This window comes from Bolinopsis microptera, chromosome 13 (assembly GCF_026151205.1).
Source record: "Bolinopsis microptera isolate Bmic1 chromosome 13, MBARI_Bmic_1.0, whole genome shotgun sequence".
NCBI lineage: Eukaryota > Metazoa > Ctenophora > Tentaculata > Lobata > Bolinopsidae > Bolinopsis > Bolinopsis microptera.
The window spans coordinates 10,195,726-10,218,103 of record NC_087084.1 but is presented as its reverse complement, the minus strand read 5'-3'; the positions used below and the strand labels follow the sequence as shown (position 1 = coordinate 10,218,103).

General features: G+C 37.2%; 2 protein-coding genes across 2 annotated transcripts; one reads left to right on the top strand and one right to left on the bottom strand.

The window, feature by feature from the left end:
- Positions 1–7,338: 7,338 nt before the first annotated feature.
- Positions 7,339–15,542, top strand: LOC134825200 (uncharacterized). The gene is made up of 10 exons (XM_063837352.1): positions 7,339–7,917; positions 9,695–9,772; positions 9,909–10,010; positions 10,213–10,330; positions 10,612–10,697; positions 10,929–11,006; positions 11,362–11,427; positions 13,139–13,213; positions 14,392–14,523; positions 15,042–15,542. Exons 1-10 carry the CDS (start codon positions 7,498–7,500, stop codon positions 15,207–15,209), a joined length of 1,323 nt encoding a protein of 440 aa, XP_063693422.1. The 5' UTR covers positions 7,339–7,497; the 3' UTR covers positions 15,210–15,542.
- Positions 15,543–15,627: 85 nt separating this feature from the next.
- On the bottom strand, positions 15,628–19,259 carry LOC134825201 (protein TonB-like). Its single transcript, XM_063837353.1, has 5 exons — positions 18,285–19,259; positions 17,985–18,079; positions 17,598–17,642; positions 16,815–17,243; positions 15,628–15,932 (listed from the first exon to the last, which is right to left on the bottom strand). Exons 1-5 carry the CDS (start codon positions 18,338–18,340, stop codon positions 15,904–15,906), a joined length of 654 nt encoding a protein of 217 aa, XP_063693423.1. The 5' UTR covers positions 18,341–19,259; the 3' UTR covers positions 15,628–15,903.
- Between the last annotated feature and the right edge of the window lie 3,119 nt (positions 19,260–22,378).

The window sequence follows — 22,378 nt, the reverse complement described above, 5'->3', positions numbered from 1 at the left end:
CTCACTTCCGTTTGCGTGGAGTTACTGTCCGAGGGTGCTGGGAATTCAGATTGATAGCTTCGGATACTTCTTCTTCATCATTGCCGTTCCTGTCATTTTACAAATCGGAGCCATGATTGCATCTGTTCTCACGATCACCGAGCTGGTGAAGGTTTATCTACATCCAGTTTCAGAAGGTGCAGGAAAGAAAGAAAACAGGATTAGAAGCTGCTCTAAAATACTGTTGACTAATCTGGGTAGCTTGATTCTTGTTATCGTAATCATGATAACAGCATTCCAAAGTGATGTAGAAGGAGACGGTGCGACATTAGGAAATATTATAACTTATTTGATGTTCCAAACAGTTGTTCCTTCCCTTATCTCCACGCTAAACCCAATAATCTACATTATTCTCACCCCAAACTTCAAACTCAAATCTACAACATCTCTAGTAGGCAACTCTACTACCAGAACAGATTGATGAAAATTCGTCAAATTATTTCCACCGTTGCTTGGATAATACAAAGTTTGATATCCATTTTCTAGGGTCAAAGAAAGATTGGGCAACGCATACCAACACAATGTTTTGTTTAAATATTTTTAACTCAGTAACAGTGATTTGAATTTTGAGTGAAGTTGTGAAATATTTGGGCAATTCTCATTGCAAAAAAAATGAAACAAAAAATAAAAAAGCAAAGGAAATTCAGTATTATAGATCAATGTATCACATGTAATTTATGTATAAGTAGTTGAACAATTATAGCTCATATCAGTAAACTATATCAGTTAACTACCAATTAACATGATATTTCATTCTTTTTATGCGAGTCAATGGAAGATTGCATAACGAATATTAAAAATATTGAATTGTTGAAAATATCTGAGCTATATTAAGTTTTACATATTGATTAATGCTCTTATATATAATGTGGTTTTATCAATTCGAATAACAAATAAGCATGTATTAGTCATAAAGATTCGTTTTTTGCTCAGAAACGTTCATATTATTATTAATTTAAAGTACTCGGCTTTTTAAATCATTTTCTAAAACTTTCTCCGAAAATCTAACCTCCACTTACCTCCATCGTGTCTTTGTAATTGGTCTTTATACAAACATTCCGTCGAAACAGTGAAATTTGGGTCCAAGATTGGCTCGTATTTAAAAATGTTTCATATTAATGAGTGATTTTGATTGTTCAAACCTTGCAGATCCTTCTAAAACATGTTTTAGCACGTGAAACTCAACTAATATAGAAATTAAGTGATCAGGAAATGTTAGCTTTTCTATGCTGTCATGTTAAGATTTGATATAGACATCGTAAGTTCGGAATTTTACCTGTAATAAGCATATAAGCAGTTGCATATTATATAGATATCCCGATTCAAAATGTGGATGCCGCTTATATATCTTTGAATGTTGAGATGAAAGGAATTATTAAATCGTATTTCAGATTATAAAGTTATAAGATTTAACAATGTAGCGAACTGAAATGGTAAAAAGAATTTTCTCGTTTTAAACTCTTAAACAGTTTCGTTTATATCTTCACATTAAATGATATCAGTCGTCTCCTCCACTAATTCTTTGTAAATTTCTAGAATAAATATCACTCGGTATTTCTAGAATTTTATCATAGTTATAAAGCCTGATATAGAGCATGATCTAGAGCATGCTAGCATACTTCAAGGTATTTGACACACATACTCAATTAAACATGGTAAGAACATGTCACGACGGTTTCTAAAACTGTAACTAGTTCTAAACACTACTGTTTAAGTAACGTGAACGGAACCAATAGCATCTGCACGACGCACGTGCACCAATTACATCTGCACGTGACGATAACAGTAGCTACAGTTAAAAGGGGGAGGCTATGCACGACAGAGCGAATATTTGACAATTTGTCTTCAGTATTTTAAACCGTGTACGTTCCGTGTTTTCAACGTGTTCAGCTTCTCCTTGCTTGAACGCGGTCACGTCACGTGACACGCGCGCAGTCACGTGACATAATTCCCATCCTTCTGATTGGAGGACGGCCTTGCTGCTTGATTGTGATTGGACCGTGGTTTACTCTTTTAACAGATTCCGGTAGATTTAGCAGTTGATGATCATCGGACGCGCTGAAAGTTTTGTAAATCACGTAAAACAATTGTACTTAATTAAAGCCGGTATTTTAGTTGTCCTATCATTTTTGCTTGCTCTGCACTTTGTAGAGAAAACCGACTGAGAAGAAACTCCTGAAGACGTCCTCTACTTACTTTTAACCTTGTGAGTTTTGTTTTTACTGAGTTATAATTGATTTTGTAATGTACAATCACGGATTCTCGCGTAATCATGAATTACTTCATGATTACTTTTTCCAAGATCAAAGGTTACAAAGCTTGCTTTGCTTGTAGCGGTGTGCCGATCAACTATTAGTTTGGCTTTGCTTTTTTAGGATTCTAAGTGAAAATTATCTTCTGACCGATTCCCACTTTAAGGATTCTCTGAAGCTTTTTCAATGTGATTATAAAAGTTTGGTGAATTATTCATTATTTTGGTTAATTGCTGTATGCCTCACTTTCACGTAAAAGCGCTCCGTGGCGTTTCTTGCCTCATCAAACATTCGTTGTCAAAAAGTAACACTCAGAGCAAACCGGTGTCCAAAAAGACTCTTATCCGACAAATGCCGCGATCAGTCGGACCGTTCGGACACTGTCTCATATTGATATTGCATTTGAAAAATGCAAAACAAATACCGAAATTCAAATCCAGAATTCAGCAACTTTGGTCTTATATCATCAGTTTGTGGCTGTCATTACGGCATAATAAGATCTTTCTCAAGGGCTGTACCCCACTAAAACGAGTGATTATAATTATTTGATCGGATAAAATCTGAACCTTGTCATGTTACCATCCTGACAAAGGCAGAGCAGAACTAAATAATGGGATTCTTTTCATTTGGCAAATACCGTTTAGCGATTAGTCAGACAATTGAGTTAAAGTGTTTAGCAGTTAGTCTACATGAAGAACTCATTGTTTCTCCAAGAAGATATTTTGTTGTGTGGCAGGTGGTTTTGAGCTTGGTTTTGTGTCTGCCCATGTGTTGAACCACATGACATCATCACAATAATGGCAAGAAGGACAGAATAGCCAGGTTCTGATTGCATCTTATGTTTGTTTCAGCGTGCGACAGTTATTATTGTTTCCCTTTTCTTTTATTTGTCGCGAGCAATATCCTAGCAAGCTAGGCAATTGTACTAGGTACATGAGAAAATTGACGGATGACCTGAGACCTCGTCAACTTTTACTGGAAAAAATGTTTAAAATTTATTATTAAACAATTGAAAAGTTGCTCGTATTACAGGCGTGCATGTGTTAAAACATGTAGACAACACATGTCTATTGAGGTCGAGCTTTTAAAGAAGAGCCGTTCCTTTAAGATCAGACTAAATAGAATACAAAAGGGTTCCGTTTTGTGATAAGTAGCATCTCTTTATTGATAGGCTACTGAAAAGCCGTCATGTAATAGTCATATCATTGTCAAAAAACAAAATTGTAGGGGACATTTTAAACGTTGAAAGAATATTTTACACTGTTCACCTTTCATTTGAAGCTTTTGGGCCACGCTGAAAACCTAATTTGAAATATAAAGGTCCTTGGAGGAACTTTGAGGTTGGATACGTAATTGGGCGACTACTATTCACTATTCAATTTATTAAGTGTTGTTTCTGAGAGACTGCAGATGGACCTGCCAAGAGATACCATTATACTCGGCATGATCACTGACCCGAAACTTACTCACAAGCTACTACACACCAATTTCAGGGTTAGATCCTTGGGAAATATTGCAAGCTTTTAATCAAACTCATCGGACTTGTCCCTTAGACCGACTCTGGTCACGAACAACCGAGCAGATTGAGCCACAATGTCATAATGTGGTGCAGAGTGTGGTGCAGATTGTGGGGCAGAGTGTGCCAGGGGGTAGAGTGTTGGGCAGAGTGTGCCAGGGGCAGAGTGTGGGGCAGAGTGTGCCAGGGGGCAGAGTGTGGGGCAGAGTGTGCCAGGGGGCAGAGTCTACTCTTTAAAGACAAAGGAAGAGTTTACCGCAGATTTGAGGCAACTGCAAATGACAAAATTTTACTTCTTTTAGACTTTGCTCCTGGATGGCTATAAAGATGTTAAGTTTATCTCTGATGAAAAGGACTCGTAGAATGTTCATTTAGATTTTCAACTTCATTCGCCCAATGGTCATCTCAAAATTTTTTTCTTTTCAAAAATCAAAATGGAAAAATATAATGTATTGAGCCTATAATTAAACCTCAACTCACCAAGTTTAAAACTTTGGGGTATCACGAAAACCTAAAGATCATAACATGTTTGGCTCTCATACCAGCTGGCCCTGTACCACCGAAAGTTGTGGTCCAAGACTAGGTTTTGCTCATCAGATATCCAATAGATACGGTGCATTTTAACAGTAACCAATGTTTTGTACAAACCGACATTTTACCAAGATATTGGATATCTGGACTACATCCAAATACCATGATGATCATTATCATACGATTTAGCGATATCACAGAGTTTAATTATAACCTGGTGTGTTATAGTACTGTTCCACATGGTGGATATAACAGTAAGTGTATAATACGTGTTTAAATTTCATGGCTGTTGTTTTGTGATTGATAGCTTTAACGTAAGTATGTGATATTCTCATAAACTTTCTCTATATGTATATTAGTATAATGCTCCTGTCACCCGTGACTGGTTTTGAGTAAGAACTAACGGTGAAATGACTACGCCGAAAAATTACATTGGATTTTTCATTCTTTTACGATACCGGATACAGTTTTAATGCCTCACCAGTATTTGATTGCAGTTGAGGAGCTAACCAGATTTTATTTGGAAATGTCTAATTCTAGTTAAACTCTACAATAAGCTGCTTCTCTAAAAGTCTTGGTCTGCATGTCATATCTGATATCACAATTCCTCTATAGTAAAATCTAGTTTAACAACACCAGTTAAACACTTTCTTGACAATTAACGTTGTAAAAACAGGGCTGCATTTCTATATCACGATATGCTTGCTATAGATCTGTGATATAAACTCGTATGATATTATAAGCCTCTAATTTTGATACTTATATTGAGTGACAAATGTTTCTGATATAATTAAGTGCAGCTGCTACAAAAGTATTGTAAGCCGGATTTTAAAGAATAACAATACCGGAACAAGTTTGCAGGATATAAAATGACAAGAGTCAAGAAGCACTGAGAGTATGGGAGCCAGCATTTCATTATCACATGTTTATCATTGTGAGCCACGATACAGAATGTCTAAAATTAGAATCATTGGGGGAGTGAACAGTATTAATGATCACAACGAGGCATATTATAAAGGAGTAAAGAACCATGCTCACGATTTGAGATGCTGCTTGCTTCCAAATAACAATGAATCATGACACGTTGTGACAAGCTGCTGTTTATCAATATCATCAGGCCAGGCGCTCCTTGAATCGCTAATCATCATCATCATGGAGCAATGTACTCCTTTAAAAAGAAATATTTATTCGGAACGTGCATTTTTTCTCCATTAGCTTCATCTTGTGAGGTTTGACCGTAATAAGCATCAGGCTATCCACGGTTTCAATAATAAACTTACTTTTTAAACCTTCTCGTCAACAATTATTTTACTTCTACAAAGATGTCACGGAAGAATTTTCCAGAAACGGCTGAGGTAACGACTAATCATTACATGGAAACGTTTTTAATAATGTTCCCCAAGGTGGTAACTTTGGCCCTCTCTCATTTGTCTCAACTCTCCCAACTTACAAACTTACAAAGCAAGGATATAAACCTGTTTCATGCTTGCATGATAGAATATACAGCTGATACATGATTAGAACAATGACATAAGACACTCAGCTGATACAGAACATTTACATCATAGTCCATTGCTATTTATTATTTGCCAATTGCTTGGAATAGAACAGCTAACCGTAATTACTTCGTGGATTGTCAGTGTTCCAGCAGTATACCTCAACTTGACGAAATAATCAGGTAAGATTGCCCGCACCTCCCACATGCACTAAGTGTATAATTATTCACATTGGGGGCAATCTTACAGCAATGAAATGCCTACTCGGTTGGTATTACTATTATAGATACATAACATCCCTAGACCAAATCGAGGTAACTTTTAAAATTATTTATAAAGCAGTCAATCGATGAATTGATTAAAAAATATAATTCATTAGTCCAATAAATTTAATGGCACACATGTACATTTCGCCACTGGTGGGAAATTATGCAGTGGATTTTAGTGACAGTATCACAACAAAAAATATTCTTATGATCCTAGATACCTTGTAGAAACATCTTGAATGTTCCTTCATAACAATATTCCTACGGCACGGCTTTTTAAGTTTCATTCATTAATACCTGGCTGCTGGCCGCACTTCACTTTCCATCACAGTTGTGTTACAACCTCCCCTCCCCTGTAATAATAATACTAAGCATGGTTTTAAACACCATGTCCGCGCGTTACATAACTCCGCGCATTAAAGTGAGCGCTACAACACGGATACACGCCCTCTGGAGATAAGCACTGAACATTTGCTTATACCAGTACCACTCTCATCATCACACTGAGCTGATGAGTGATGAAACATGTTGAGAATTGCAGGATTATATTATTATTATTCTGTTCTTGTACGAGCTCTATAATAATACTTGTACAGCTCTTCTAGTGCATACTACGTAATCTTAGTCTGCTTGATTCATCAGGTCGCTCTTGTAGAGTGTTGCAGTCCTCTTATATCGAGAGTTATTGTTGTATGTATACACGATGTGTAAAGCGGTTTTAACACTCCTCCTCTTGATCAGAGAGAGAGAGAGAGAGAGAGAGTTGGTCTATATCTACCGGTTTTAACACACAATCATTTCGTGGCGCTGCTTACAGCCGTTTATACTCTTTCGTTGATTTGTAATGATGGTAATCGTTTGATTCTCTTTGATCAGGAGGATGCCTCACTGTCTGTCGCTTTGCTCTGTGCTCCACGTTACTCCGCATAACTTTTTGCTACGCTTTTGTATTAACTCATCAGTTTTGATAGTTTGTGGCCGGATGTCTAGTAGTTTGCATAGTTGATATTGGTTTGTTGTGTTGGGGCTTTGCATAGTTGATATTGGTTTGTTGTGTTGGGGCTTTGCATAGTTGATATTGGTTTGTTGTGTTGGGGCTTTGTTTTGGCCGCTGTTTTGAATTTGATAAATGTACTTTTTATTAGGCCGTTCTTTTGCTTTAGATACGCTTTAATTGCACGTTACAAAACGCAACATATTTCTATGCTGCAAACCAACTGATTTCTTACATTTGATTCAGCCTCTATCATGAATTAGCAGCAGCCTCTAAATAACACGATTTCCCTTCACACATACCGTTCTCCTAGTACCATGTAGCTGCAGATGTCCAAACTTTCTACATAAACAGTATTGTTTCCCATTATTAAACTGTCAAAGTGAACTCGAATCCCGAGTAAATGAAACAAGGGATAGACCGTTCTTACAAAAACGACCGATCTCAATTCAACTACGATAAAACGGACACTGGTCCCCGATTTGAGCGGATAAATCAGGAGAAAGAGGCTCCACTAGGAGACAACAACATGCACCCTGGTACAAGAACCCGTAAAACCAGCCGGGAAAGTGGTGGTAAACTGTTCACTATCACTGACAAGGCTCGGATCGTGGCGGCTTCTAAGGAACGGATTGTGGCGGCTTCTAAGGAACGGAGGATAAGTTTGAAGGACTCGAGGAACCTAGCTCGGGTTGCTATTGACAATGCATATTTTGATACTTACAAACCGAGGCAAGTAAAGAGTACGGTAGCTCAGCTGGTAGATTTGGAGGAGGACATGGCTAAAGATGATTTCGACTACAGTGTATTCGTCAAAAGAGAGGTACAGAGGTCTTGTGCGACTCGTATGATTTTTAGCTATGGACGTTTCGCCCCCTGCCCCCATTGGCCAGCTAGGCTTTAAATGAAATGTTGTACCCACACATTAGTTTTAATCACAACCCTAACTTCAACAAGATAACCTTGTTTACAATATCGGAGGGTGAAATGTGTGGTGTCCCAACCCACTGTAGGCAGAGTGTTACAGTTTTCTATAAAATACACAATCTCTTATTACCAGTAGCGTAATACCTGTCTGTCATGACCACTAGCACAGAGCATTGTGACCACTAGCACTGTGACCACTAGGCAGACAGTAATAGAATCTGCAGCAGACAGACTTGATTCTTCGCCAGAGTTGGCAGACTCAACAGACAGTATTGAATTTAAGGGTAATAAACCGTTTGTTTAGTCAGTTGTAGTGAGTAAACTCTACTGAGCATGTGGCAGAGTCTGAATGAGTCTGCAGATCCTATCTACCGCTAATATCCCCCTTTTTGGACAAGCTTTGAAGGTATTGTGAGATTTTGTTTATACACCGTAGAAACTAGAAGCAAATGCTTTCTTCATTTCCGACTAAGTCTAACACATTTTCTCATATATAATAATCAACTTTTAAAACCTCACACGCTAAATCTTAACAAAGCAAATCTGGCTGACCTGTAAAACAGTCCACTTACATGTAATCATTATTCATAGAGTAATAAGAAGAACAATCAACTAGAGACCGTCAGGGGGTCCTTTGTACCTCCTCGTACCCTGACAGATTATAATTGGTTTCGACAGCTCCTGCATCAAAAGCTCGAAAGGGTGCAGACTCCCGACTCATAAAATGTATTGATGTAGTCAAGGTGGTGGATTTTTATGATAGCGGTTGAATATTCAATAAGTAAGCCGTAATCCTTACCTTATACATTCGAGGTTAAAGCTCTAATCTAGGAGAGTACTCGTTATAAATACATCCTTATAAGAAAAGTACATTTTAAGGATCATACCCGAGGAAGAGTCTCTGATAAAACTCAAGAGATTCTGAGCATACGAGCTGATGAGTTTATGTCCGTGAAAAGAATTAAGAAACTTGATTTCTTTGCTAATGATCAAGCATGACATCTCCGGTTGTAACAGCGTAATCTCATAATTTGTTAATTGATCAACAATACAACAATAAAACAATAGTGATAAATCTGAGTGGTCAAGAGGTCAATACTTTTATAAGTGCATGTTAAGATCATTGCTACTGTTATCTTATTTAAAGACGCCAATCATTGGTTGTGATTGAAACTGTTTAAAAGTGTAAATAAAGCTGAGGAAATGTCAAGCAAGATGATTATAATATGCTTGGAAGATGTTTGCAATAACGTGATCATTCAATAGATTATAAAAATATGAAATTTAGGAACATCGTTAATTTCGTTATCGTTAGCCTGGGATTTGTTTAGGCTCTTGAATTTCTGTATAATCAACAAATTTCTGAGTAAGTTTTCGTGTAAAATCACAATTCGATTTCATGATTTTACTCTTAGTCACTTTATTTCATTTTCCATCTCCAGCTTATACTCTGATCAAACAGCCGTTAGCTCTTAGTGGGTTTTGGTAGGCTCCAATTCCACAAAGTAACACCCAATTCAATGAACACTAATTAAAGTATAAGACATGTTTTTAGGCTATCAAGTGGTTTAGCAGGTCAAAAATACCTAACTGTAACTTGTTTAATACAGATTAAGAAGGAGTTAGAAATTGTAAAAGTAGTATACTAGTACTGACTCAAAATCATGTTTCAGGATCCTGCCCATTGGAAAGTATACAAGAACGAGTTGAAGGAAGACCTCGATAAGCTGGAAGGTTTCTTGAGATTAAAAGTAAGTTTCTTTAATTGTTGTTATTTGATATTGAAAATTACAATTTCTGTATCAAATTTGGTAATATTTACTGATAAGACCTGGTAAGGTATGTACTTAATACCAGACAAGGTATGTAATTGTTATGAACTTTTAGGCGGAGCCTGTGGCGCTATGGAACGAGAGGCAGGCAAGAGAAAAGCAGGCCAGATCACCAAAATGTGATGAAAGCGGTTTGGTTGGAGTATGGCAAGTTATGGTAAGCATTGAACATTGTTATTCAATAGAAATTTCCCAATCATTAATTCGTTTCAACAAAATCTCCATGTTCCATTTTTCGAGACTCTATTATACCATTTTATACTCCGAGTTTTGGCCCCTTTTCGGGCTACTCCCCCATTTTTTATTTCATCATTTATCAACACGTGGGTTCAGTTTCTTGACATGCCCCATTTTCACAGCAATCTCTGGGTGTTACCCCCAAGCTGACTATGGACGATGCCCTGAACATGTCTTTCTTCCGTAAGAAGGACGACACTTCACCCCTACCTGAGTACCTTATATCCTGCTCAAGACATGGTTTGTTGAGGAGTTTATTTACCTTATATCCTGCTCAAGACATGGTTTGTTGAGTAGTTTATTTAACGGTGGATTCTTTTATTTTGTTATATTTTTTATTGATCTTACACTATGTTTGTGTAGTCATGACTCATGATTATTTTTTGTTTGTAAACTGGGTAAAAGTTGTTGCACGAAGCCACTCGACAAAGTTATAAAATATGATAAAACTCTTTCTCGAGTCATATTGCTTTGTAAGGTTATTCATGTAAGACTGTGGATCATCTATCACTTATCTCCAGGGATGTCGCACCATGACATTCTTAAAGCGATGGAAACCCTCAGCAACGGCAGAATAGGGGGACGCTTCTTCGAGTTCTACCCTCAGGTATTTAAATACCCTTACTTCCGAATGATAACACAACTTTCGTCCGACAGTAACTCCGACAGCTGTCAGATAACAGTCGCTGATCCTTCCAAAATGTTTTCGTGAAACAACACCCACATTCTTTTAAAGTAGAGTATGTAACTTGAATACCTGCAGCTCTAGTGCGAACACTACAAACTCAAGATAAAGGGTAGTTTATTAAGAATATCATTTTAATTCATATTCCCCCAGAGAAGGGTGGATATAAGATACTGGCTGGCGGGTTGGATAAAAAGAGGCGTGGTCCCTTTAGCTACACTCAACTATCAGGTACATTACACTACTCCATATTGAGCGTTCAGACATTGCGAGAATACAGGGTGTTTCAAAAGTCTTGTTAGAATGTACTTTTTGAATTGCCTTTCATCCATTTGTCTTAACTTCATTCTGTAAAAAGTTACTGATAGTTCTAATGTTTTATGGTGACTTCTGAATGTTTTACGTTACCATGACTTTAAATATATCCTTGTGTTTCACAATCTCCATATCCATACTCAGTCTTTAAGTGTTGTTAAGTTTCTGTTAACACACTTGCTTGGTGGTTCCGAATATATAGTACTAAAGTTGAATTCAATAAAAGTCTTCTAGCCCACTAACTTTTTTTCAAACATCCATCCTTTTGCAGAAGTCAGTAAGAAGTGTGACGGAGGAAGAAAAAAGTTACCTCCCTAAAGATTGGCATCACCACATGGTAAGAACTATTGATTTGTATACATTACTATTTATTTAAACAGGACTCATTCATATCTTTTTTTTTATTATCAATTGGCTGTTCCTTGGCTAACATGTGTATTGATCCCGTTTGATGTGACAAGGAAAAGGCTCTTATCAGGAAAGGATAAGGAAAAGGCTCTTTCCTGATAAGAGCCCTTTCCTTGTCGCATCAAACGGAATCAATACAAATTGTACCCAAGAAACATTTTAACTATGCCACTCATAAATAATTTTCTGATCCGGATTTTACAGTCAATTCACAGATTGAGTGTCTCAAGTAAAATTCGGCAAGTTTCCATCAACGATATTTTATGATCGTCGCCGATAATCGCTTATTGAGCGCTTTTTCGGCGCTTTTTTTTATAAAAACCGTTTACAATCGCTTTTTTTACGATTATAAACGGTTCAAAAAAAATCGCTTATAATCGACTATAATTGATGTCATAATTCAAAAAAGCGCTTTTTTGAATTTAAAAGCGCTTATAAGCGCTTTTTAATTCCGGGCACTCCCCCGTTCCGACCAGCTAAGGGGCAGCATTGAAAAACGCTTATAAGCGCTTTATAATTCTTGCCAACCCATGCCATGGGTGATAGGAAAAGTGGTAGAAAAGCGATCATAAGCGCCTATAAGCGCTTTTAAATCCTGACTCTGCCGGTGCACCCCAGGTTGCTCAGAAAAGCACATGCAAGTTCCGACCAGGTTAAGGGGAATTGAGAAATCGCTTATAAGCGCTTTTAAATTCCGGGCACTTCCCCGTTCCGACCAGGCTAGGGGCAGCATCGAAAAAGCGCTTATAAGCGCTTTTTAATTCCTGCTCACCTGGCCATGGATGATAGGAAAAGCGGTAAAAGCGGTGAAATAGCGATGAATTAGCCGTAATAAGCGATTTCTAAAAAAACGCTTATAATCGATTATAAGCGGTTATAAGATGTAATATAGCGTCTTCCTGACTCAATTTTAAAAGCGCTTATAAGCGCTTTATTTGCGCTTTACAAACAGCTAAATTGCACCCCAATTATAAGCGCTTATAATCGCTTATAAATGGTTCAAAAAAGCGTCTACGAGTCGCTTATCCGGCCAACCGCTTATCCACCCGTTTTTGGCGCCAATCCTACTGGAAAACCGCTTTCAAATCGCTCAGCGACGCTAGTAAGCGCTTAAAAGCGCTTATAAGCGCTTTTAAATTCAAAAAAGCGCTTTTTTGAATTATGACATCAATTATAGTCGATTATAAGCGATTTTTTTTGAACCGTTTATAATCGTAAAAAAAGCGATTGTAAACGGTTTTTATAAAAAAAAGCGCCGAAAAAGCGCTCAATAAGCGATTATCGGCGACGATCATAAAATATCGTTTATGGAAACTTGCCTAAAATTCTTTAGACTGGTTCGGAATGTTTCAGCTCTAAATGCCGATAAATAAATGCCGATGAGCAATAAGAGCATGTTTATACAGTTCACCCGAAATCCACTTCTGATAAGAATACCGTAGCTTGTACAGTGACCCTTAAAGCTCACCGAGTATCTCCATGATCTAGAAATACATATTTAACATATTTAACATATTTGTTATTTAACATGTCTCTCTGATCTAGATATACATATTCAGCATATTTAACATGTTTAACATATTTAACATATTTGACATATTTAACATATCTAACACACTTAACATATCTGTCTGATCTAGATATACGCAGTTAGTTATGATGGAGTCCACCTTTCTAACCCAATTTCTAAGATGAAAGCCGAACACTTCAAACAGGTACAATTTTTTGAATTATTGAATATTATATTTGATATAATTAATATTGAATATTGAATTTTAACATTGATTATTGATATGTATTGAATATTAATATTGAATGATAAATTTATACTTACATTGAATATTGCGCTATATTGAATAATGAATATTGATCTGCGATGATCCTGTGTGTCTCCATTTGTTTCCAACAAGTGCAACATGCATATTAAAGTAAATTATGCTCATAATTTCTGTTCAAAACGTTACTTTGTAAACGTGACTTAAAGCACAAAAACTCATAATTTATATAGGTCTGGTGCACTATTTAACGTGACATTAAGCTCAATTCCTCAGAATTTGGATAGGTCTCATGTTCCACTAGTTAAAAATAAATTTATGCAAATATAGCAGGATAATATTCTGGATCGCTATGGACGCTATAATTATCACTATTGCAATAATCATGCAGTCTATTTTATCATCAGTCGCAACAGGCAAAAAAACTTTCATGACGCATATTTTAACTTACTTTTATTTTTGTTTAAAAAAAAACCAAACAGCTAAATCACTTGTTTTGCAATTTTTGCTTGTAATTCCAGTAGAAAATAAAGAATGTTTGCTCCTCGTCAGTTATCACCCCTGCCAAGTGTTACCTAATAGCGCTAGTAATATTAACGGGTACATGCATTAGCATACTAACGTCTGTTTTTATATTATTGCACGTTTTTCCGATCAACAGAGATGCGATCATGCATGATATTACACGGAACACTGTGATGCTAGCAGCTAGCTTCTACACATTGCTTCTTTTAACTTTAAGTCAGATCACGTGTGGCATTTCCTGGATTATCTTATTTTCAAAATATGTTTAAAGAAAGTTTTATTCTTAAAATAACTGGATTAAACTTTTGAACTAAGAACTAAGAACACCCTACTCTCAATATTCCCAACTTATCAGTTATCTTATTCCAGAAAAGTCGAGAGACATTCCAGTCAAACTCGCATGTAGCTATTTATACTTATAAGTAATAGTTGTGCGCATTAAAATTGTGAAACCTTTTTGCACTTAAAGTTAAGTAACTCCTTTGCCTTGAGCATCGAAAAGACAGTGTAATAGTGACTGGTTATCCCTGTGACTATATCTCCGACAAGAAATAAATCCTTGTGTTTGATGTTTGACAATAACATCCCTGCAGCGTATAGAGAGCGAATCAGTTATAATGATCTCACGTGATGAGGTGTTGGGGAGGTTAAAAGGTGATATGGACTACGAACAGTTGAAGAGTTACCCTGAGTGGAGACAAATGAATGTAGCCGGCCAGATAGAGGTACAATATATGCATATTTAACATATAACATATTTAATATATTTAACGTACACATTAAACACATTAAACACATTAAACACATTAAACACATTAAACACATTAAACACATTAAACACATTAAACACATTAAACACATTAAACACATTAAACACATTAAACACATTAAACACATTAAACACATTAAACACATTAAACACATTAAACACATTAAACACATTAAACACATTAAACACATTAAACACATTAAACACATTAAACACATTAAACACATTAAACACATTAAACACATTAAACACATTAAACACATTAAACTCATTAAAGTTTTACACATTTGACATATTTAACACATTTAACAAATTTAAGACTAAGAGAATTGTAAAAAGAATGCCATCCTATGGTAACATCATTATAACATTCAACTCATTTCAGATACCAATATCTTAGTTAGTATAGTAGCTAATGAATACCCTCTAATATTTTAAATACCAATATCTTAACTAATAAATACCCTCCAACAGGTAATTGAAAGAGAAGAGGAACGTTTCCACAGCCTGAACATTCCTTGTGGTATGAAACACATTGCAATACCCTCATCCATGATCGGGGGAATAACACTATTTTCACACAAGGACAGTGAAAACCACAAAGCCATCATGTCGAGCGAAGAAGTTTTTCTTAAGATTTGACTTAAAAAAAACTTCGTTGTGTTTGAAATGAAAGAGTGTTTCCTAGTGGAATTATAGAATCAGATAGAAATTGCCACGGGAGAAATTGATAGGACGACGACTGAAGAATATAAATGATGAATGAAATGATTTATGAAGAAGTATGCAGAACGAACGTTAAATGAATTTTTAAGAAAATTACTATCACGACCTATTCGACCGTGAAAGAAGTAAAAACCAAAAGAAAAATTGATAATGTGAGCGATCTGAAGACCCGCGGGATGATGATTACTTTTCCCACCATTACCCTTTCATTTTGTTTGTCTCGCAGTTATTTTATTTATAAGACACTTAGTTTTTCGACTCCTTACTAAAATATCTTATATGGCCGTTTTGCGAGTAAAAGCAATAAATTTTAGAATTGACAACAACCTCTTTTAGATAATGAAATAAATATATTTTAAATCTCAATAACACATCCTTACAATCAAAGAAACAACAAGTAATCTCTTAATCTACAATGAAAAAATTGCTTTTAAATCATTCCGGTCACTCCAAAAGGGTTTATCACATTACAATCTTCCGTTCAAATCATTATATACACAATAAACTGGCTAGCATATCGCTGCGACTGACGACGATCTCTGCCCTTTCTGCTGCACGATCCTTGGTAAATTCCAACCAGTCCGGTACTCTCTCATCTTCTGTGGTTTGTTCACAACCTCCCTCTGCGATATCTCCCACCTGAGGGTGTGTCTGTTAGGTTGTCAGCCTACTTGTTACCCGAAATATTTTAGATTCTCAACCTCTGTTGCTTGGGTTATAGTAGCTTAAATAATGCAGTACCGTAATCACGGTGTATTCTCAATCTCACTACATTCTCACGCTGCAGTAAAGTGAGAAGCATTGTTTACTGTTTGCCACAAAGAATGGATAACTGCGGTATATACTATATTATTCATTTAAAGCATAAGTTGGAGAGCTGATGAAGTTGGCACGAATCCAAGCAAACTGACGATTGGTCAGAGTCTTTTAAGAATCACAAATTGATAACAAAAATCATAATTAATCAATTAAAAAATTATGCTGAAATTTACAGCAACATTAGCACGTTGTTAGCACGTTATTAGCACGTTATTAGCACGGTGTTAGCACATAGTTTGCGCGTGGTTAGCACGTGGAGAGCACGTGGTTAGCGCGTGGTTAGCGCGTGGTTAGCACGTGGTTAGCGTGTGGTTAGCACGTGGTTAGCACGTTATTAGCACGTGGTTAGCACGGTGTTAGCACGTGGTTAGCACGTGGTTAGCACGTGGTTAGCACGTGGATAGCACGTGATAAGCACGTTATTAGTAGGTGGTTAGCACAGTTTCACGTTCATTGAAAGAGCACATAAGCACAACAAATATATAAAAAATGGCAGAATGACGAAATGTCATAACTTTAATAAATAAACTTAATAAAATGACCTAATTTGTAAAATGGATTATTGACAGTAAACTGTTATAGTAGTTTTGGCCCACATTTAAAGACACAAAGTAGCAATACCACATAGCAACACCACATAGCAACACCACATAGCAACACCACATAGCAAAACCACATAGCATGACCGCACGTTATGCTAACCATCCAGTGTATTTCCTAGAGTGGATTTTCTATCAATGGGGCTGCTGTCCTTTAAGGTGTCCGTCTCCGAATCATTTCTTTCAGTAACTGTCTCACTTTCTGTTTCAACCTTCTTCTCAGTGTCGGTTTCACTTTTGGCTTCTTGCTCCTCGACTTCTGGCTCTTCGACGAAGCCCTCATTTCCTAGCCGATCTCCTTTATCTGATTCACGTGGTGCAGGAGGAGGTATTACAACAGGTTCTGGAGCTGGAGGAAGAGGCGCTTGTGGAAGAGGCGCTGGTTTCCTCGACTTCTTCCTGACAATGTTGTACAGAGAACGCCTCCTACTTGCACTCCTCGGCTTCAGAAGAGCCTGGCTCTTTTGCTTCTGACGCAGGATCTTGTAAAGAGAGCGTCTGGTCTTCAGGACGGAGTTTGTTGCTTCACGACCTTTTAAATGTTAGAGACGTTTAATCTTTAAATTCAAAAATAAAATAAGTTTATAGCGGTTAATGGAAATAAAAGTGTCAAGGGAAATATGAATTAATCATCAAAACTGGCCATAAACCGATTTATTTCAAAATTTGGTTAATGGTGATGTAAGTGCTAAAGAAACTTGAGTAATTTAGTTTGTTATTTAAACTTAAAGATCGACAAGACATTACGCCCCACAAAATCAGAAATCTTATAGTTTATAGCATTATTTAAATAGTGATCGTTGAATTACGATAATCTTATTATTCATTTATTAAATATAATTATAAATTGTGACAGCGATATGTTACCCAATTAATTAATAATTACCTAATTCTTCTTCCCCGTCAAAGAGAGTATAGACTCCGTGAGCTTCTGAAAAAAATAACCAATTACTGAAGAATGAAGACATTTATTTCAGTGTTTAAGATTTAATTAAAAACAAATGTGAATTGAAGATCTAAGATCAGGCTTGTGAATCATGCGGTTCAATCCTAAATATCTTCAACACGTACGCCTTATAGTGTGGCGTTTTTATTTTTAATAAGACTATAAATTCATAGAAACAATTATATATCCCAGTAATTGGGGAAACATAACTTTTAGCCAGCATTCATTGGATTATTGAAATAATGAAATCATTTTGTATAAATATTTAGCTACAAACATACAAAAACATATCCCCCTCTAATACCATCACCATCCACAAGTACCAACCTGGATCAATTGGGTTCTCCTTCTCAAAGAGAGTGTGAGCTTGAGGTTCCAGATCCGGCTGAAGTTCCTCTGCGCTAGATTCTCCTTTTACAACACTGTTGGATGTTATTCTTAATTCGCTTTTATTTGTTATTGTTTCCGGTATTAAATCAGGATGGTTATAGAGTTAATATTAAAACCTTTTTGAAATATCTAAAAGCTATGATTTTAAGTAAATTGTAAGTAAATTGTAAGTAAATTGTAAGTAAATTGTAAATAAATTGTAAGCAAATTGTAACTTAATTGTACAGAACAACTTACCTCACTAGTACAAAGATGGTAGCAGCAAAAGTCAAATAGATAACTGTGACCCTCATATTCTTAAAATTCTTCAACTGCTCTGCTCTCCGAGGTTTACCCCTTTTATATAGAAAACTTCTTAGTGGGCAGTTCTTTGTTACAATTTTCTCTCCCTCTCTCTGTCTCTCTTTGATGATTCTCCACGTGTTACCTTTGTGTCTAAACAAAGACAGCAACTTTGTGATTTTACGGTTCTTTTCTTTAAAATCTTAACATTTTGTCTTATTTTTATAAAATTTTGTAATACAGCTAACAGGACAATTGACCATGACGCGTTTGCATGCACACTATTTTAGTATTTTACTATAAGAACAATAACTTTAACTTGGGACAGTAGAACTCATTCTTATCCAGAAAAAAAGGATTGTAAGTTCAACATCGCACAGCTGCTTGTGTTATAGCATTTGAGAATTTTAAGTGGCTGTTTTTATTTTTTAAATTATCAAGCAGCCACTTTTCAAAAATAAAACTGAACTGAACGCACTTTTTCGGAGCCAAAATATAAATACAAATTGGAATCATAACGCTAACATCCGTAGCAAGTTTTCTAAAGTTATTGCTTATGAAGATCACTAAGATGTATAACCAAATTAAAACCGATCCAATTATGATCTAGTTTTAACCAAACTTTTAAACAGTTAGATAAGTGCCACCAAACTCTAAAATCTAGAGCACCATCCGCCACAAAGAAACTGGACATGATAACATAAAAAGGAACGCAGTGAACTGTTCTCGAAGTCAGATAAGACTCAGATAAGACTCAGATAAGACTCAGATAACAGTCAGATCAGACTCGTATTCACATACTGAAACGAGTTAAACAGATAAGACTGAGATAAGAAACAGGCAGGCCGTGAACCCATTACAATGTCAGAGATAATACCCCATTATAGAGGTGGGGTATGATAACCACACGTACTGCTCCAGTCGTCTAGTAAACCACTATATGAGCTCCCCTAATTAGCAATCATAGAGGCCCCTAAATAATTCATTGACCCGGGCCCCTCCTGCTATTACCTAACCGCTAATTATCCCCGGTCCAGGGTTCCCGTGTTCACTAGTCGTGCTAAGAGAGAGAGAGAGAGAGAGAGATAGAGAGAGAGAGTACAGGGGCCTCTACTGAGGGCTGGGAGGGAGGGACCTAATATTAGTAGTCACTGAGGGCTGAGAGGGAGGGACCTATAATATTAGTACTCACTGAGGGCTGAGAGGGAGGGACCTAATATCAGTAGTCACTGAGGGCTGAGAGGGAGGGACCTAATATTAGCAGTCACTGAGGGCTGAGAGGGAGGGACCTAATATTAGTAGTCACTGAGGGCTGAGAGGGAGGGACCTAATATTAGTAGTCACTGAGGGCTGAAAGGGAAGGACCTAATATTAGTAGTCACTGAGGGCTGAGAGGGAGGGACCTAATATTAGCAGTCACTGAGGGCTGAGAGGGAGGGACCTAATATTAGTAGTCACTGAGGGCTGAGAGGGAGGGACCTAATATTAGTAGTCACTGAGGGCTGAGAGGGAGGGACCTAATATTAGTAGTCACTGAGGGCTGAGAGGGAGGGACCTAATATTAGTAGTCACTGAGGGCTGAGAGGGAGGGACCTAATATTAGTAGTCACTGAGGGCTGAGAGGGAGGGACCTAATATTAGTAGTCACTGAGGGTTGAGAGGGAGGGACCTAATATTAGTAGTCACTGAGGGCTGAGAGGGAGGGACCTAATATTAGTAGTCACTGAGGGCTGAGAGGGAGGGACCTAATATTAGTAGTCACTGAGGGCTGAGAGGGAGGGACCTATTATTAGCAGTCACTGAGGGCTGAGAGGGAAGGACCTAATATCAGTAGTCACTGAGGGCTGAGAGGGAGGAACCTAATATTAGTAGTCACTGAGGGCTGAGAGGGAGGGACCTAATATTAGTAGTCACTGAGGGCTGAGAGGGAGGGACCTAATATTAGTAGTCACTGAGGGCTGAGAGGAAGGGACCTAATATTAGTAGTCACTGAGGGCTGAGAGGGAGGGTCCTAATATTAGTAGTCACTGAGGGCTGAGAGGGAGGGACCTAATATTAGTAGTCACTGAGGGCAGGGAGGCTATTATCACCAGTCAGCTGGGAAGCTATTACAGGTCTAATGATGGGGAGGGTATTGAGCTGCTCTGTAGAAATGAAGGGTTATATCATTACGTGTAGTGAATGTAATTAAGCTGGCGTTATAGCGGGACTTGGTAGGATGAAAACTGAGCAATGCATGGTACAATCTGGCTGAACCTATGTATTGGTTTAATGCATATCTGTTCCTATAGGCTGTACAATTTCCTTGGTAATTAACTATTTCGTCACATAAGACTAAGAGCTAGCACCATGAAGCGTCTGATATTCCGGCTAGAGAGGTCAAATGACGCAACTTAGAGTTATCGGGGACTGGACAATATAAACATCTATTCAAAGTTAAACAATCAACTCTGATAATATGCGTAATATTCATTACGCACGGCTGGAACTTGAGATGTTGCTCATTCAGCTAATTTTCTGTGGAATAAAATGAATTTTCTGTATTAATTATAGACCAGACTCCAGTGCACTTCTACCTGCAAACCTTCGGATACTCTTGAAGCTTTGCGAGGACCTTCATAATGGTTTAAACTATCGAAAATCGGACGGAGACGAACATTTTATCGTATAACCCAGCAGGGCAACACCCATATTGGCCCAATGACGCATCTGAAAATCTCAGCGAATTAGGAATGGGCTCAAACGAAGTCTGGACTATTAAGTAATTAGGGCATAAACTAAAACCTTATTGTTTACCCTGCAATATTGAATTGAGTAGCCTATAAATGCGTGCCAGCCACAGCCCTGATTCAATGAAAAGTATGCGCAGCTGTATACACGTAAGCACGAGAAAGGAGTCAGGATTTATCGCATTTACTGATTCAGTGCTTGTAATCAGTGGCGTAACGACTCAGTCTCCTAAAGAAAGAGACTCATTTCATTGAACTTACAGATAAGTTGTCTATTTCTAACTCTCTAACTTAAGTTAACAACAATACGAATTTCACAAATAACTGACACACTCAAATACTCACGAGATACACCGAAACGAATGTGTCTAGATTAAGGTAAAGTTCTGCGGTTTTAAAGGAGTATATTATAAAGGAGTATATAACTAACAGGGCTGTATCAAAAGTTCGTGAAGTTTCGTGAAGGATGTATCAAAGCCAGTATCGGCCTTGGAGTGGGCCTTGTCTAAACTTACAGGGATAATTATGTGTTTACAGTGTGTATTTATCTATAAATTATTGGTTCTCCAGGTTCGACCTCTCATAGAGTTGTAACAAACGTATATCATATCTGTATGATACTATCACCGTGACAACACCATGTCAACAGTAGTTGATTACCCTTCTGCAGAAGTTGGGTGCAACCAATGATGCCACAAATTTGTCTCCAAAATAGTAAAATGGGTCCTGATAAGCGAGCACAGATGAGAAGTCAACGCAGGGATAGTAACCCGAAACTTAAATGGGGAACAGCCCTAATTTGGCCGGCCAGGAAGTCTGACCGGCCAGAAAGTCCGTCCGGCCCTATGTATGGCCAAAGGTGCCGAATTTGGCCAAATTAGGGACGAAAAAATAAGTGCCGATAAGACATTCCAATAGTTGTATTTTGTGTGCAGTACTTACAGATAGAAAACTTTCGATCAACACTATATAATTATATGAATTATATTTACACTTAAATTTGACAGACGTACATATTAAATGCACTGATAATGAAATAATCCCACTTTTAAAATATTTAATGAAAAAAGAGAAGGACAGCTGTTAAACACAAAATTGTCAGTTTCATTATTGGTTATAGCCGTAAACATTTTTCCCCTCGTCGCGACCCGTTTTCTGTTAGTGTTAAGTAAGCTACCCATAAGACAACTTTTTAAGCAGTTAAACTTCGAGGTAAATTGAAAGTCAAAGAATTAAAGTAATACGATGTAGTTCACAACACGTGGTCTTTAAAAAGGTTCAATAATTTTCCAAAAATGCTCTCCAATTAATAAGTCTAAT